This window comes from Beta vulgaris, chromosome 3 (genome assembly GCF_026745355.1).
Source record: "Beta vulgaris subsp. vulgaris cultivar EL10 chromosome 3, EL10.2, whole genome shotgun sequence".
Lineage (NCBI taxonomy): Eukaryota > Viridiplantae > Streptophyta > Magnoliopsida > Caryophyllales > Amaranthaceae > Beta > Beta vulgaris.
The window spans coordinates 37,672,522-37,689,731 of NC_079204.1; the positions used below are offsets into that span (position 1 = coordinate 37,672,522).

General features: G+C 43.7%; 1 protein-coding gene across 1 annotated transcript; it reads right to left on the bottom strand.

The window, feature by feature from the left end:
• Positions 1-11,025: 11,025 nt before the first annotated feature.
• Positions 11,026-16,411, bottom strand: LOC130590810 (uncharacterized). The gene is made up of 2 exons (XM_057393366.1): positions 14,967-16,411; positions 11,026-11,039 (listed from the first exon to the last, which is right to left on the bottom strand). Exons 1-2 carry the CDS (start codon positions 16,306-16,308, stop codon positions 11,026-11,028), a joined length of 1,356 nt encoding a protein of 451 aa, XP_057249349.1. The 5' UTR covers positions 16,309-16,411.
• Between the last annotated feature and the right edge of the window lie 799 nt (positions 16,412-17,210).

The window sequence follows — 17,210 nt, forward strand, 5'->3', positions numbered from 1 at the left end:
CATCGATCCTACTCCTCCCCTTAAGTCTGAGCAACCGGAGGCGGTCGCTCAACTGCACGGGTCAGAAATTAAGCCTGCTCTGACGGACAAGGCTTTGGACGGGCCGGCTTACACTGCGCCAGTCGCCAAACTGGTAGGCCAGATGCCGGAGGCCTATAGGATGGCCTCCCGATCTTCCGGTGAGTCTTATTACTCAAATATAGTTAGAACATTGCGTGTTGGCGGGCGGCCAATGAGTCCCTCCAACTGTCAGACTGTCGTTATACCCGTCCGAAATACTTATGAGTCTCCTCTTTCAGATAAGGGAAAGGGGATTGCTGAAGAAGCTCCAGCCGGCTCTCCCACTCTTTCGGACGACGAGTCCTCGGCTGCCTTTTCGAGGATGAGCTCGGCCGACCGTGAGAAGCTCAAGCTGAAGCTTTTCAAAACAAGACTTATCTTCTTCGGCTGACTGAGAGAAGGCTGCTCTGGAGTGTTCCCTCAAAGATGAGAGAAACTCGGCCTTGCTGGCAGCGGCCGAGCTTCGGAGAGAGAACTGTTATCTCCGAGGCAAAAACCAAGCTTTGGCAAGAGAGGCCGAGTTGTCCTTCGAGGCGGCCAAGGAAGCTCTTAATGGGGTGGTCGACACAACCAAGGACTGGGCTGTGAAGGCCTTCGAAATGCTAGCCGAAGAGGACGATATCCCCAGATACGTCCGTCTGCTGGAATTTCGGGAGAGCCTTCACAAAGCTGCTGTGGCCGGGGAAGAGCCTCCTGTATTTCAAGAATCCTCAGACGACGAGGAAGAAGAATAGGACGACCCTGACACCCAGGCCAATGATGCACCTCCAGAGACTTAGTTTTCTCTTTTCCCAGTCTTGACCGCAGGCCATTTGTATTTTGTAATTTTTTGTCTTTGGCTGCGGACGTCTTTTGTACTTGGCCCTGTAGAATTTTTCATTTGTAATTGTTTAGACTAGTTTGTAATTCTCTTTTATTATCTATAAAGCTTCATATTTTTATGCACATGACGCCTGTCTTTTGATCCAATTATTTTGGACCAAAATGCCAAGTACAAAAACAACTCGTCCTAACACATTTTAACCAGTCAAATGGCGCTAATTGGCCGAACACTTTAAGTCATTTATTAGGTGTCAAGTTAAAAACCTATAAGTTAAAAACTTGTTCAGCTTGAACGTTGGCTATCATTCGTCATTGGACAAAAACTTGGTTATCTGCAGTATATTAGGTCCCGATTTGCCCCCCTTCTTCGACGAAGAGGTCTTAGAGACCCTTCTTAGTTTCAAGAAGGAGAAGGACCATAATTTTGCTAAATAACTTGGACATTTGATGAAAGTTATAGTAACTCGTCCATCCTTGTTAAATTGTGAAATAACTTGTTCCTTTACTAAGGTTGTTATTCCTGGGTATGGCTTTTGGACGGAAAGTAGGATACCTTTACTAAGGCGTCCTGATTCCAGCCGACTTCGTTTAGGAGATGTTTAACTCTTTAAGTAAACAAAATGCAGGCCGATCTCATGTTCTTATCCTTACAAGGATGGTAACATGTTGGCCGGTCTCCTAATAGAAGGTGTTTTTACTTGCTGGTCTTCTTTATTAGTCAGTTTAGCTGATAGTATGCATCTCAAACTAAATCAGGCAAATAAATCAAACAAAGAGACAGTCATAGGAGAGAAGTAGAGTTGTATTATATGAATTTTGCTTGGCTAGAAGCCAAGATACATGTATACATTTCTACTTTTTCATTGTTGTACTAAGGAAAGATTACACTTTTTGAGGTATCTTAAACAAAGTATTTTTTTCAAAGTATCAGAGTTCCACGTCCTAGGAACAGAACGCCCATCCATACACTTCAGACGGAAGGTGCCACTCTGAACTTCTTCGACGATTTTGTAGGGTCCCTCCCAGTTTGGAGTGAGCTTGCCCAGCTCCTTAGCCCGGCCTACTGCTTCCATTTTTCTTAGGACGAGATCTCCTTTCTTCAATGGCCGCCTAGCTACTCTTTTGTTAAATTCTCTAGCCATTCTTAACTTGTAGAGTTGCATCCTTAGCAGTGCATTGCCCCTGACTTCAGGAACCAGATCCAAGGCCGTCCGGAGAGCAGCCCAGTTGGCATCCTCTGAGTACATCATGACTCGCATAGTTGGCTCCTCAATTTCAATGGGGAGAACGGCCTCTGAGCCATAGACGAGCATGAACAGGGTTTCTCCAGTTGAGTTCTTGGCCATTGTTCTAATCGAGCATAAAACCAATTGTAACTCTTCAACCCATAACCCTCTTGCATTATCCAGCTTCTTTTTAATTCCTGCCGATAAGATCTTGTTGAAAGCTTCAACTTGCCCATTGGCTTGGGGATGAGCAACTGCAGCAAAGCTTCAACTTACCCATTTTGTAAAGTAGTCGACGGCTACTATCACAAATTTCTTCTGGCCGGCTGCTATAGGAAAGGGGCCGAGAATGTCCATTCCCCATTTAGCAAAGGGAAGAGGAAAGAGGATTGGAGTTAGGTAATTGGACGGCTTCTGATAGATGCTGCCATGCTTTTGACAACTGTCACATCTTTTGGCATACAGCAAGGCGTCCTCCTTCAAGGTCGGCCAAAAATATTCAGTCCTTAGAGCTTTTTCTCCTAACGCCCTCCCCCCAATGTGGGAGGCACAAGCTCCCTCATGCAGCTTTTTTAGGACTTCCAATCCGTCCGTTCTAGTGATACATTTGAGAAGAGGCCGGTTGAAATATTTCTTGTAGAGAGTTCCATTCCATAACTCAAACCACTTGTCCCTAGCCTTAACATACTTGGCCTCCATGGGATCAAAGGGTAGTCACCCTGTTTTCTTATAGTCAACGGTCGGGCTCATCCAATCGTTTTCCCGGTTTAGAAATAGGACCTCTTTTGAATCAATGCTATTGACCGTCTTGACCTCCTAAAACACAGTTCTTGGCCCATCTCCTTCGGCCGAACTGGCTAGCTTGGAGAGAGCATCTGCTTGATGGTTTTCTGACCTTGGCACTTGGTCCAGTACAAACCGCTTCAAAGTCTTTATTTCCTCCTTGATCAACTTCATGTACTTGCCCATAGATGCTTCTTTGCATTCAAAATCTCCATTGACCTGGCTGACCACCAGCAGAGAGTCCGTTTTTGCTTCAATTTCCAGGGCTCCGGCCGCCTTGCACATTTTGATGCCGGCTAAGAGAGCTTCATACTCGGCTTCATTGTTCGAGGCCTGGAATTGAAATTTCATGGCATACTCAAATTTGTCCCCCTCTGGTGACTAGAAGATGATCCCCGCTCCACAGCCATTAGCGGTGGACGATCCATCCACCATTAGGGTCCAATGCCGCCTTCCTTCTGCTGGATCATAGACGTTTTCTACTGTAAGCCGGGTAAGCTCCACAATGAAGTCTGCTAAAGCTTGCCCCTTTATTGCTTTTCTGGGCTCAAATGATAAATCAAACATATTGAGCTCTACGACCCACTTCAGCATTCGTCCCGAAGCGTCCATTTTATGCAGAACTTGCCTTAAAGACTGGTCAGTATAGACTAGGATACTGTGAGCAAGAAAATAAGGCATCAGCTTCCGGCTGGCCATAAGCAGCGCCAGGCCGAACTTCTCTATAAATGAATACCTACCTTCCGCATCCTTTATCACATGGCTAACGAAGTAAACAGGTATTTCTACTGAGTCTCTTTCAGCTAAGAGAACAGCACTAACCGCAAATGGGGATACGGCCAGGTATACATATAATTTTTCTCCTTCGGCCGGACTGATTAGCCTAGGCAATTGCCGAAGGTGGTCTTTAACCTGCTGAAGCGTCTTCTCGGCTTTCTCCGTCCATTCAAACTTTGCATTCTTCTTTATGGTTGCAAAGAAGTGATGGCACTTGAGACTTAGATAAAAACCTTCCAAGAGCGGCCAAACATCCCGTCAAACGCTGGACGTCCTTGATCTTAGATGGAGAGGTCATATTCAGAATTGCTTGTATCTTGTCAGGGTTGGCCTCAATTCCTCGTTGGTCGACCAAGAACCCTAGAAACTTGCCTGCTACTACTCCAAATACGCATTTTTGCGGATTGAGCTTCAACTTGTATTTTCTCAAGGTCAAAAATGTTTCTTTCAAGTCATCCAAATGATCCATCTCCTTTCTGCTTTTGACGATCATATCATCGATATAAGCCTCCATATTTCCGTCCTAATTGTGGCTGAAAGACCGAGTTTATGAGTCTCTGAAAGGTAGCTGGGGCATTTCGGAGGCCGAAAGGCATCCTCAGCCAGCCATAAAGGCCTTTCTCAGTGATGAACGAAGTTTTGTCCTGGTCATCAGGCCACATAGGAATTTGATGGAAGCCGGAATAGGCGCCCATGAAACTTAGCAGTGCATGTCCCCTATGGAGTCCACCAACCGATCGATTTTAGGCAAGGGGAAACTATCTTTTGGACAGGCCTTGTTCAAATCGGTATAATCAACACACATCCTCCACGTGCCATTTGGCTTAGGGACCATGACTACATTAGCTATCCAATCTGGATAAAAAGTTTCCTGGATGAATTTCGACTTTAAAAGCTTTTGAACAACCTGATCAACAGCTTGGTTCCTGGCTGGGCCCAAGTGTCGCTTCTTCTGACGAACTGGCTTTTTCCCCGGATCAATGTTTAACTTGTGCATAGCAACTTCAGGGTCGATCCCCGGCATCTCCTCAACAGTGTATGCAAAAACATCTTCAAATTCTTTCAGCAAGGCAACCAAAGCGTCCTTGGTCTAAGGACCCAGGACGGATCCGATTTTCAGCGTTCTTTCTGGACGCTCTGGATTCAAGCAGATCTCAACAGGGCTTTCCACTGGCTCCGAACGTTCTAGTCCTAAGCTCATAATCGCCATTATCTCTTCAGATGAATTTTTTTCTTCTTTGATGGCCAAACACCTCCTTTTCTTATTCGGCAATAGCATGGACGGCTTGCTCTCTAGAAGAGGCTTCATTTGTGCTTTTTCTACTTCTTGCTTTAATTCACTTATTTGACCTTTTAACTTCTCGGTTGGCTCATCCTCCATGGTCTTTTGCCGCCTCTGATTTCTCCTTCCATGATGATGGTCTCAAGGTGGTAAGATAGCATTCCCTTGCCGCCTGCTGGTCTCCATACAAAGATCCAATTTTCCCACCATCACACTCAAATTTCATGAGCATCTGGTGTGTCACAATGACGACTTTAATGTGATTTAAGGTAAGTCGTCCGAGGATGACATTGTAACTACTAGGAATTTCACAAAAAGCGTTCGAGCAGCCTCCTTATCTCCCACCCTGACGGGTAGGGTAACTGTCCCTATGGGATGAATAATTCCTCCGCCGAAGCTGATAATTGGATGATTAACCGGAACTAAATCATTTTCATCAAACTTCAATCTTGATAGACAGTCCGCACTGATGATATCGGTAGAGCTTCCTGTATCAATCAGGATCCGTCTTACCCTGAGATTTGCAATCTTCATCTCTACCACCAGTGGGTCATCATGAGGCATCCTGATCTTCCCTCGATCTTGCTCGCTGACCACTATTCTGGGGAAAGGATTAGACTCTGCCTGGTTGGTAAGCATCACCTGGCTGAGCTCCCGCAAATAATTCTTGTGGCCGCGAGCTGTAGGACCTCCGGCTGCAAACTCTCCAGAAATTACCATCATCACGTCTTCATCAGTGCTCTCGTCATCTTTCCTTCTTCCCTGACGATTGTCTTTCTTCTGAAATTTTCTACTTAACTGGGGTAAATAAGAGTTCATTTTACCCTTCGGGCCAAGTCCTCCAAAGCTCTTTTTAGATGCTTACACTCATTCGTCTCATGACCACAATCTTTGTGGAAATGACAGTACTTACTTTTGTCCCTGTTTCTGTAGGGCGTCTTCATTTCTGCCGGCGCTTTTAGCTCATGCTGATCCTTGATCTTCATGAGAATGGAATACTGATCCTTGTTGAACTCTATGGGTTCAGCTGAAGCTGTCGGTTCAGATCTTCTGCTCCTCTTGGACGAGGTTGTCATTGCCCAAGTTTCAGCTTTCTTGGGGAGACTTGTTTTTGGCTGAATAGCCTCTTCAACTTTCTTGGCCTCTGGATGTTTTGCTTCTGCACAAACTTTCGTAGCGTGAATAAAAGCTTCGGCCTCCTTAAGAGCCTCAGTTAGGGTGGTTATCTTCTTTTTCACCAACTCAAACTTAAAACTTCCAGGTCTCAGACCTCGGATGAAAGCGTCAAATGCCACACCAGCATTCAGATCTTGGATCTGCAATGCTTCTAAGTTAAACCTCTTCACATAATTCCTTAGGGCTTCTTTAGGCCCTTGAACAACCTTGCCCAAATGCATGCTTGTCTTCTGTTCTTGACGGTTTGCCACAAAATGGCTGGTAAACAATATACTAAGCTCAGTAAAATTATTCACTGAGTTAGGAGGAAGGTTGTTAAACCATTTCTACACCACTCCTTTCAGTGTGGCTGTAAAGTTCTTACACCATGTAGCGTCATCAACTCCCTGGACGTACATCTGGTGTTTATATGCTGACAAATGATCGTCTGGATCTGTAGTACCATCAAAAGGTTCAATCGTCGGAAGCTTAACCTTTGGGAATGGGGGAGACTCCATGATACTGACCGAAAAGGGAGTCAGCCAATCAATACTGAGTGCCCCGGCATGTCCCTCAGTGGGTATGTGTTCCCGGCGATATTCCTTAAGTACTGGCACTAGTGGAAAAAAGCAGAAGGGCTGCGCTGAAAATGGCATGTAGGGCTGCGCTTTTTGACAGCAGCCCTTTCAGTAGCAGCCCTTCACTTTTCAAGTAGGGATGCGCTAGTCAAGCGCAGCCCTTCAAGTAAGAAGGGCTGCGCTAGTTTACAAAAAGCGCAGCCCTTCAAGTAAGAAGGGATGCGCGAGTTCTAAAAAGCGCGGCCCTTTTATGAAAGAAGGGCTGTGCTTTTTAGAACTAGCGCAGCCCTTCTTTCATAAAAGGGCAGCCCTTCTATGATAGAAGGGCTGCGCTTTTTGGAACTAGCGCAGCCCTTACATAGAAGGGCTGCGCTAGTTCAAAAAGCGCAGCCCTTCTTTCATAAAAGGGCTGCGCTTTTTTGAACTAGTGCAGCCCTTCTCCTATTTTTTTTTTATATAATTCTGCACCTGCATGCACACACCCAGACCTGCACACACAGCCCCCACCCCCAACCCCCACCCACCAGCCCACCCCACCAGCCCACCCACTGCCCACCCCCAACCCCCACCCACCAGCCCACCCCACTCCCCACCCACTGCCCACCCCCAGCCCCCACCCACCAGCCCACCCTAGCCTCTGCCCAGCCCCCACCCACTGCCCACCCCTAGCCCCCACCCCCTGCCTCTGCCCAGCCCCACCCCCTGCACACCCCTGCACACCCCTCCACAACCCACCCCACCCCCACTGCCCCCCTCCCAGCCCACCCCCTGCCACACCCCTGCACCCCCTGCCACACCCCTGCACCCCCATCCACAGCCCACCCCCACCCCACCACCCCACCCCCACCCAAAACCTCCCTTGGACAAAAAAAAAAAGTGCAAATTAAAATACGATCATATATGACAAGTGGAGAAAGGTAATAATTAACTTCATATATATTTAATAATGTAAAAAGTGTACATAGGATTGATAGAAACTTTTACATTCGAGCTAAATCTCATCCTATGCAATCATCGGTAATGTGGGACGCCAGCTTATCCCGAACTTCATCAATTTCTTCTTTGGTGAAGTTCCTCAAACGTGGTGTGGAATTCGCATAAACCTTGCAAAACAACCAAGGAATAAACACACATATAAGAATTCATCATTTTACCGTAGTTAGTACTTCTAAAAATGACATATACCTTCCCGAAATTCAATCAAAATCAAATGCAAGCCTAAAAGTCTACACACTAGTTATAATATATCTCATATAATCATGTTCAAAGAGAATTTGGGGTTAAATCACTCCATAAGTACATTTTGGGAGCGAAAAGGCCAAAATAGGCCAGAAATGGCCTTTTCGTTCCCAAAATGCAACCAACAACAAATTCAAGCTTAAGAATCCACATACTAGTTATATTATGCCTCATATAATCATGTTCAAAGAGAATTTGGGGTTAAATCACTTCATAAGTACATTTTGGGAGCGAAAAGGCCAAAATAGGCCAAAATAGGCCGGAAATGGCCTTTTCGTTCCCGAAATGCAATCAACAACATATGCAAGCCTAAGAATCTACATACTAGTTATATTATGCCTCATATAATCATGTTCAAAGAGAATTTGGGGTTAAATCACTCCATAAGTACATTTTGGGAGCGAAAAGGCCAAAATAGGCCGGAAATGGCCTTTTCGTTCCCAAAATGCAACCAACAACAAATGCAAGCCTAAGAATCCACATACTAGTTATATTATGCCTCATATAATCATGTTCAAAGAGAATTTGGGGTTAAATCATTTCATAAGTACATTTTGGGAGCGAAAAGGCCAAAATAGGCCGGAAATGGCCTTTTCGTTCCCGAAATACAACCAACAACATATGCAAGCCTAAGAATCTACATACTAGTTATATTATGCCTCATATAATCATGTTCAAAGAGAATTTGAGGTTAAATCACTTCATAACTACATTTTGAGGCCTAAAAGGTCAAAATAGGCCGGAAATGCAACAAACAACAATTGGAAACCTAAAAGTTACATACCTTTCGAAGATCACCAACATCTTTGCAATAGTTGACGATATCGAGCATGAACCTCATGACGTAATACCCACACGCAAGTCCACCTTCTTAAACCGGACACTAAAATTCACCAAAGATGCAATAAATGACATGTTAGATGTGTATTATGTGTTTCTATTTTTTGGATGCAAAAAATTACTCATGCTACCTCGACTAAATACCAAACAGGAGGTTTTCCTTGTCGAAGTCCAGATGCAGTACGCTTCTTCATCACACTACATCAATAGATTATTATAAGATTAGATGTACATTTAATATTTAATAAGCTAAGTGTGCATATAGTTTCGATTAGGCTACCTATTTAACAATGATTTGACTAGTAAGGACCGTATTGTTTCTTTACGCAAAGAATCAAAGTGGTACACTTCGTTACGTGACAAACATATTGCAATCAGTGTCCAATGGTTCCTACAATAATAAAAATGTTATTCTTATCGTAGAACAACTAATAGGTCAATTTAATTAATTAAAAAGTGAGTTTAAGAAGCATACGATTCAATGTAAGGAAGAAGAATGATCTTATATCCACTACGAGAACATGCGTTCAAAGAATCCTTGAGATATGCTTTCACCTCCTCTTCGTTTTTTACGCAACTGCTATCTCGTACAAAGCTTGGACATAACCAACCAAACATTGGCTGACTAGATTGCCTCAAATCATTGTATAATAGCCTGAGAATTCATATTGATAAAAATAAAACATACTTATTATAGAAGTTATTATTAGTTGGATTGAATACTACTTAATTAAGGCATATATGTATATTTATTAATTTAAATATACTAATAAAGTATTACCTCATGAATATTTGTATCATGGAAACATTCAACTCGTCCCCAAGTAAGAATTCTTTGATATCAACCTTAGAAATGAAGGTCGATGTTTCCTCAATGTAGTGGAATTGGTGGTCCGACAACTTAATCTCAATCATTGCTTCATCGTCTGCATCGCTAACGCACTCATGTAGCCAGAAGCACGGTTGAGTAAGGCCTTGCACCACCTCCATATCCGTAATGAGTGGAGACTTTGCCGTAGAAACATTTACTTGGGCACGTCGGCCTCCCTGAGGTGAAGCTACCTTCTTTCCCTTCCTGTCGGCCTTCCCCGAACCCTAGTAATTAGTTAAATTAAAAGATATTACTGACAATCATATATAGGAACTATAAAAGAAAACTATGTATATAACTTATGTTAGACATTGTACCTGATCTGATAACCGCACCAATGCACGCGGCCATAGAATATAACTGCCAAGAGCATCAGACAATAACTGTAAACCAACTCCTGCATTCGGCAGCGGAAGAGGAAATGCTTCGAAACCGGGCACAATGTCTGAAACGCTGACCACATAGTGAATATCAGCGACTGCCTGGTTGTGCAATCGTACTCGGTCCCTAGGGGGCTGTACAGATCCATAAGCCATGATAATGAAACTACCATGACCATCTCCTTGATTTAGTAGCTCACATGGTGTCTCTACCTTTAAAAAAAACTCTATTCATAGTTAGTCTATAAAACAACATATTTAAGAACAATAGTTGTGATATTAAATGATTACCGTGAACTCCGGATATGGATGAGGCTGCGTAGGAACAGGCTGCGCAGGAACACCGCCCTGCGGGAAAGCACCAAAAGTCGGTAAGCCCATCTGCGCCAAAATGGCGTTGAAATTCTGAGTCATCTCCGCTCCCAGCTCCTCCCGAAGCTCGGCTTTCATAGCCTCCACATCTATGGCAGCTGCTGAATTGACACTAGAGGCACTGGATCTTGACGTAGAGGTGTATTGATCACCATACACCTTTCTCACCCCGAGGCGGACACCTCCTACATCCCTCACACGTCCATACTGGTCCCGTCCTAGAGTCTCGTGTAAGGCATCAACTTGTCCTCTAGGAGTGAACTCACCAGTTACCTCCTTTTCCTTCAAGCCAATCTGCATAAGGCTAAGAGAGAAATACTCGTGAGCGCACAAGTTATATTATTATGTAAACCTTATCAAAAACTTATAATATGTACTTACAATGGCATTAGCTATCTGTTTTGTTGCGGGATCAGGTATAACTCTCTGTCCCTTTGCATCAACCCCATGCATGGAACACCACCAATCGAGCGCTCTATCTGGTTGCCGCTGTGCAACTGTCTTCGTAGAGCTAGTGCCCGATGTCGTGGTCGACGCAATCGTGGGGTAATGGTTGTACATCCACGATTCTCTCGCCTGACCATACGACTGAGCACCCAGATGGTGATAGTGCTTCCTAGCTTTTGCATTCGCGCTACTTTTAGAACCATATGCCTGAAACATACAAATATAAACAAAGGTTGGATATGATGTTATACAATAATATTGGATCTAAAAGTATTTAATCTTAGCTAGTAAAAAATTCTTACAACAGCTTCTGGGGTTGTTTTTTGTTTGACAAATGCATACCACTCCTCAGCTGTGATATGCCTCCATATCTGATATGGAAGCTTGGAGGGCTCCTCAAATGATGTGCCTGTGAAGCCTCAGAAGAAGGTGTTGCTCCCCCGTCGTAGATCTTCTTCTTCTTTGTTCCCCCGACTTTTCTCCTCTTCGTGATCTACCCCGACACTAGCTTGGCCTTGAAGTCTCGGAACCTCTGGGCAACCACGGATAGAAACAAATCCTTCTTCGCTTCATCATTTGGAATATGGAATTGATTCTACAAAGAACGCATTTCACAAATTAGTAAATATTACATAGTATATTTAACTAAAGTGTTAAGATTCTAAACGTAAATGTACGCGAATCTTACCATAGTATCTTCCCAAATCATCTTCTTCAAAGTCTCGGGACCTCTTTCCATGAGTGGAGAATGGAGAGCTTATGCATGCAAATCCCAACTTGCATGGCATACTTTTGACGCCACTTTCCACAAGGTTGCCCCAAATGATCGTAATCCAAAGTCATTAGGGTGTGTTTCCCTAGTGACTTTGTAGGTCCCCTTCCTTTCCTCTTTTTCGTGTCCAAGTTCTTACTTGGCTTTGTAAACCTTTTTCTTCACGGCGAGCCATAACCAATTGCCGCTGTTCCTTTCTCTGATCGTAACACTCATCCTCGGTAGTGTGTTCCGCACTCGTATCTGTATGCACCTCCGCCATGTCCCTGAAATTGTACAAACATACGAATTAATTAAAAAAAAAAATTTAGGGCGCGAGGGGGGTGTGCAGCAGGGGCGCGAGGGGGGTGCAGCAGGGGGAGGGGGTTGTGCAGTGCAGGGGAGGGGCTGTACAGCAGGGGAAGGGGTGTGGGCAGCAGGGGAGGGGTGCAGCGGGGGGAAAAGGATGCAGCAGGTGGGGGAAAGGGGTACAGCAGGTGGGGGAGGGGCAGCAGGTGGGGGAGGGGTGCAGCAGGTGGGGGAGGGGTGCAGCAGAGGGGGGGAGGGGGGTGCAGCGCGGGGGAAGGGTGCAGCAGGTGGGGGAAGGGAGCAGCAGGTAGGGGAGGGGTGCAGCAGGTGGGGGAGGGTGCAGCAGAGAGGGAGGGGGGCAGCAGGTGGGGGAGGGGTGGGCAGCAGGGTGGGGAGGGGGGTGGCCAGTAGGGTGGGGGAGGGGGGTGGGCATGGGAAGCGAAAAGGCCAAAATAGGCCGAAATAGGCCGGAAATGGCCTTTTCGTTCCCGAAATGCAACCAACAACAAAATAACGCCTAACAATCTACATACTAGTTACATTATACATCATATAATCATGTTCAAAGAAAATTTGGGGTTAAATCACTGATAAGTACGATTTGGGAGCGAAAAGGCCAAAATAGGCCGGAAATGGCCTTTTCGTTCCCGAAATGCAACCAACAACAAATTAAAGCCTAAAAATCTACATACTAGTTACATTATACATCATATAATCATGTTCAAAGAAAATTTGGGGTTAAATCACTCGATAAGTACAATTTGGGAGCGAAAAGGCCAAAATAGGCCAAATGGCCGGAAATGGCCTTTTCGTTCCCGAAATGCAACCAACAACAAATTAAAGCCTAAAATCTACATACTAGTTACATTATACATCATATAATCATGTTCAAAGAAAATTTGGGGTTAAATCACTCGATAAGTAGATTTGGGACGAAAAGGCCAAAATAGGCCGGAAATGGCCTTTTCGTTCCCGAAATGCAACCAACAACAAATTAAGCCTAAAATCTACATACTAGTTACATTATACATCATATAATCATGTTCAAAGAAAATTTGGGGTTAAATCACTCGATAAGTACGATTTGGGAGCGAAAAGGCCAAAATAGGCCAATAGCCGGAAATGGCCTTTTCGTTCCCGAAATGCAACCAACAACAAATTAAAGCCTAAAATCTACATACTAGTTACATTATACATCATATAATCATGTTCAAAGAAAATTTGGGGTTAAATCACTCGATAAGTACGATTTGGGAGCGAAAAGGCCAAAATAGGCCGAAATGGAGAAATTACACACCTGAGTTTATGTCTCATGATTTATTGACCTTCCGCCGTTTCAGGATCCTCAAGTACATTATCCCTTCCGTGTGATCTACACGCATATAGTTCTCCGACATATTTACATCATCTTCCACACAATTTCAGGATAGGTAAAAGGGGGGAGGTCCTCAAATGCATCATATTCTTCCTCATTATCAACATCACCAATACCGAGGATACTCCTTTTACCAGGTACAACAATTGACCACTTATGATCAGCAGGATCAGTTACAAAAAATACTTGCTTGACTTGTGATGCAATTACAAATGGCTCCTCAGTTTCACGTAGACGACTAAGGTCAACAAGAGTGAAACCGCAAGGATCATCGTTTCTTACACAACGTCGATTATTGTCAACCCACGTGCAACACAAGAGGCAAATATTAAAAGTACAGTAGTCCAGCTCCCATATTTCTTGTATTCGCCCATAATAGTTGCTTTCAGCATGTACAGCGACTTATCTTTCGAGCTTGCATATTGTGTAGACGACGCCACAAGTGAAACACCACTATTTTGTTGCGATCTTGACTTGAGATCTTGACGTTCAGTCCAAAACGTATACCCATTAATATCATAACCCTCATAAGAGCGTACAGCTTCACGAGGACCAAATGCTAACCACTTGACTGTTTCAGGAACACTTTCATCCAAATCATTGAGTACTCGTTTATGAAACCAATCAATGAAAGTCTTGTTATGCATTTGCGTCAATGCCCTCACTCCTTTTCCAGGATTGCTAACACGTAATTCCTCCATATGTTCACTTAAATAAGGATGGACATCTGGTACGTGATGCAATACAAATAAGTGAGCTTGTTTACGCTTTTCTACGGAAGGTGTGATCAATTTTGAACCAATTGTACCCTTGCCCTCAAGTCTGCCCTCGTGTCGGGATGTCGGAAGTCCAACAGGATCAACACTAGCAAAATACTCAGCCACAAAATTACTGATCTCTTCACCCACAATCCCTTGAATTATACTACCTTCTGGTTGTGCAGGATTCCGAACTTTATCCTTCAAAGTTCCCATATATCTCTCAAAAGGATAGCACCACCTCAAAAACACTGGACCACACAGCTTAATTTCTCGAACTAGATGGACAATGAGATGGACCATAATGTCAAAGAATGCGGGGGGGAAATACATCTCAAATTTGCATAGAGTTTCAACTACTCTGGACTGCAAGGAATCGAGGGTCGACGGGTCTAGGACTTTGCTGCAGATTGAATGAAAAAATGAACACAGTTCTGTAATGGTGTGCCTCACATGCTTTGGAAGTATCCCACGAATTGCAATCGGTAAGAATACTTGCATCATGACATGACAATCGTGCGATTTCATACTCGATAACTTCAACTCACCATTTAAGGTAACAAAGCGCTTCATATTCGATGAGTAGCCAGTAGGGACCTTAATGCCATACAATGACTCGCAAAAAATCCGTTTCTCTGCACGCGACATCGTGTAGCAAGCTGGTGGCAAATAATTCTTCTCCGAATCCTCCACCTTTTTACTTTTCTGAGTTTCATCATCAACCCTTTCCTCCCCTCTTTTCTTCTTCCTTCCGTCCCTTTTCTGAGCCCACAACTCTGGTCGAATCCCCTCTTTTTCCAAGTAAAGTCGTGACGCCTTAACATCTTTTGTCTTGCCCGGAATATTCATAAGTGTCGCGATAATAGCTTCACAAACATTCTTCTCTATGTGCATGACATCCAAACAATGTCTGACCTTTAGATCTTTCCAATATGGGAGTTTCCAAAAAATGGACTGTTTTTTCCATAATCCTGTAGGTCTATCAACCTCACTAGCAGGTTTACCAAAGACTGTTTCAATGCCCTTCACCTGATTATAAACTTCAGTACCAGTTAATGGTCTATGAGCAACTTCTTCTTCAACCGTCCCATCGAATGCCTTCTTCTTAAACCGATAGGGATGGTCGCGGCTGAGGAGCCTTCGTGTGCGCATATACACATGTTTGCAGCCCTTAAGGTGTGTAGATTTCATGTCATCTAAACAAATCGGGCAAGGTTGTTTTCCTTTAGTCTTATACCCAGATAAGTTCCCATAAGCTGGATAATCGTTCATAGTACAAAAAAGCATGGCACGCAGAGTGAACATCTCATTAGCATACGCATCAAATACTAACACTCCTTCGTTCCACATCTTCTGTAAATCTTCAACAAGCGGCTGAAGGTATACATCTATGTCATTTCCAGGTTGTTTGGGCCCCGATATAAGAAGCGACAACATCATGTACTTGCGTTTCATGCACAACCAAGGAGGCAAGTTGTAAACCACTAAAACTACTGGCCATGTACTATGCTGCGAGCTGAGATTGCCAAAAGGGTTCATGCCATCCGTACATAATCCAAGCCTCAGATTCCTATCCTCATTACCAAATGACTTATGCACCCTGTCGATAGTTTTCCACTCAGGCGAATCAGCCGGATGCTTGAGCAGACCGTCTTTCTTCCTACGATCTGCATGCCACCTCAAATTCTTCGCATCTCCTTTAATTGAGAACATGCGCTTAAATCTAGGTATTATGGGTAGATACCACAACACCTTGGCTGGTGGTCCTTCACTACCTCCAGCTCCTTCACGCTTGTACCTCGACAATCCACAACGTGGACACTCATGTAAATGCTCATACTCATTACGATAAAGCACACAATCGTTAGGACAAGCATGTATCCGCTCGTACTCTAAACCCAAAGGACACATCAGCTTCTTCGCATAATAGTACGACTTTGGCAGTTCATTTCCATCAGGGAGCATCTCAGCTAAAACTTCCAACAACGATGTGAAACTAGAGTCCGTCCAACCAGCGTTCGACTTAATGTTGAACAGTGTTACCACCGCGGAAAGTTTGGTGTACTTTGTACAACCTGGATACAACGGCTTTTCAGCAGCCTGAGACATAGACTCAAAAATACGAGGTCGTCTACACGACTGATCTTCAACCTCGTGTATCATCTCGTCTACCCGATCCCTATCATCATCTCCAAATTCATCATCCAAATTCTCATCCCCTAACTCATCATCATCCTTCTTTTTTTCTTCACATACATCATTCTTTACTCCAGAGCTTCCCATATACCTCCCCTGCTCACCATGCCAAATCCATACGTGGTATTGAGGCCTAAACCCACGGCGAAAGACATGCTCCCTAACCACATGTATACTACTAACCTTGCTCACATTTCTACAATCCAAACAAGGACAATAAAAGTCGACTGCTCCAGAGGATGTTTGATATTCTAATGCACTTCTACAGAAGTTCCAGACCCCATTCACAAACTCAATCGATTCACGACTACCATACATCCAAGTACGATCCATCTCATTCAAGAAGACCACCTCTAATAATTAAACACAACATTCATTATAATGCATCAATCATTATTAAAGTACACACACTCACATATTCAAATCACACACGTATACAACAAGCTAAGATAGTCACATGTTCAATTGTATGCATGCAGTCAAAGGTCCTTATCACTCCAACCTAACCCATCCTTGGACGTCTAATCTCACTAGTGAATATATGCCAACTTTTCAATTCTAAGGAAAATCCGGCAGCATTTCCCTACAGTTCTCCAAGTACACAATGTAGATAATTGCTTATCTACATATGTACCCAGAGAACAATGTAGCGAAACGATAAGCCAAGATTTTCCTCAGAATTGAAAAGAAGACACACATTCACCACCTAAGTGAGATCAAACGTCCAAGAACAGTCCCAAACCGGGGACTATTCAAGACTTACTCCTAATGAGTAAGTCTTGAACGGGTATCTAGGCATATATGATGATGATTCAAACAATAGTTTATATTTTCATATATATAGCTAAATCACATTGCGTTTTCATACAATCTCATATCAACAATAATATATATATACATTATAAAAAATACATATACATTCAATAAATTATCAACTTTGTTACATGTTAAACTATCTATTAGTTACCTCTTAACACCAACGACGAGCA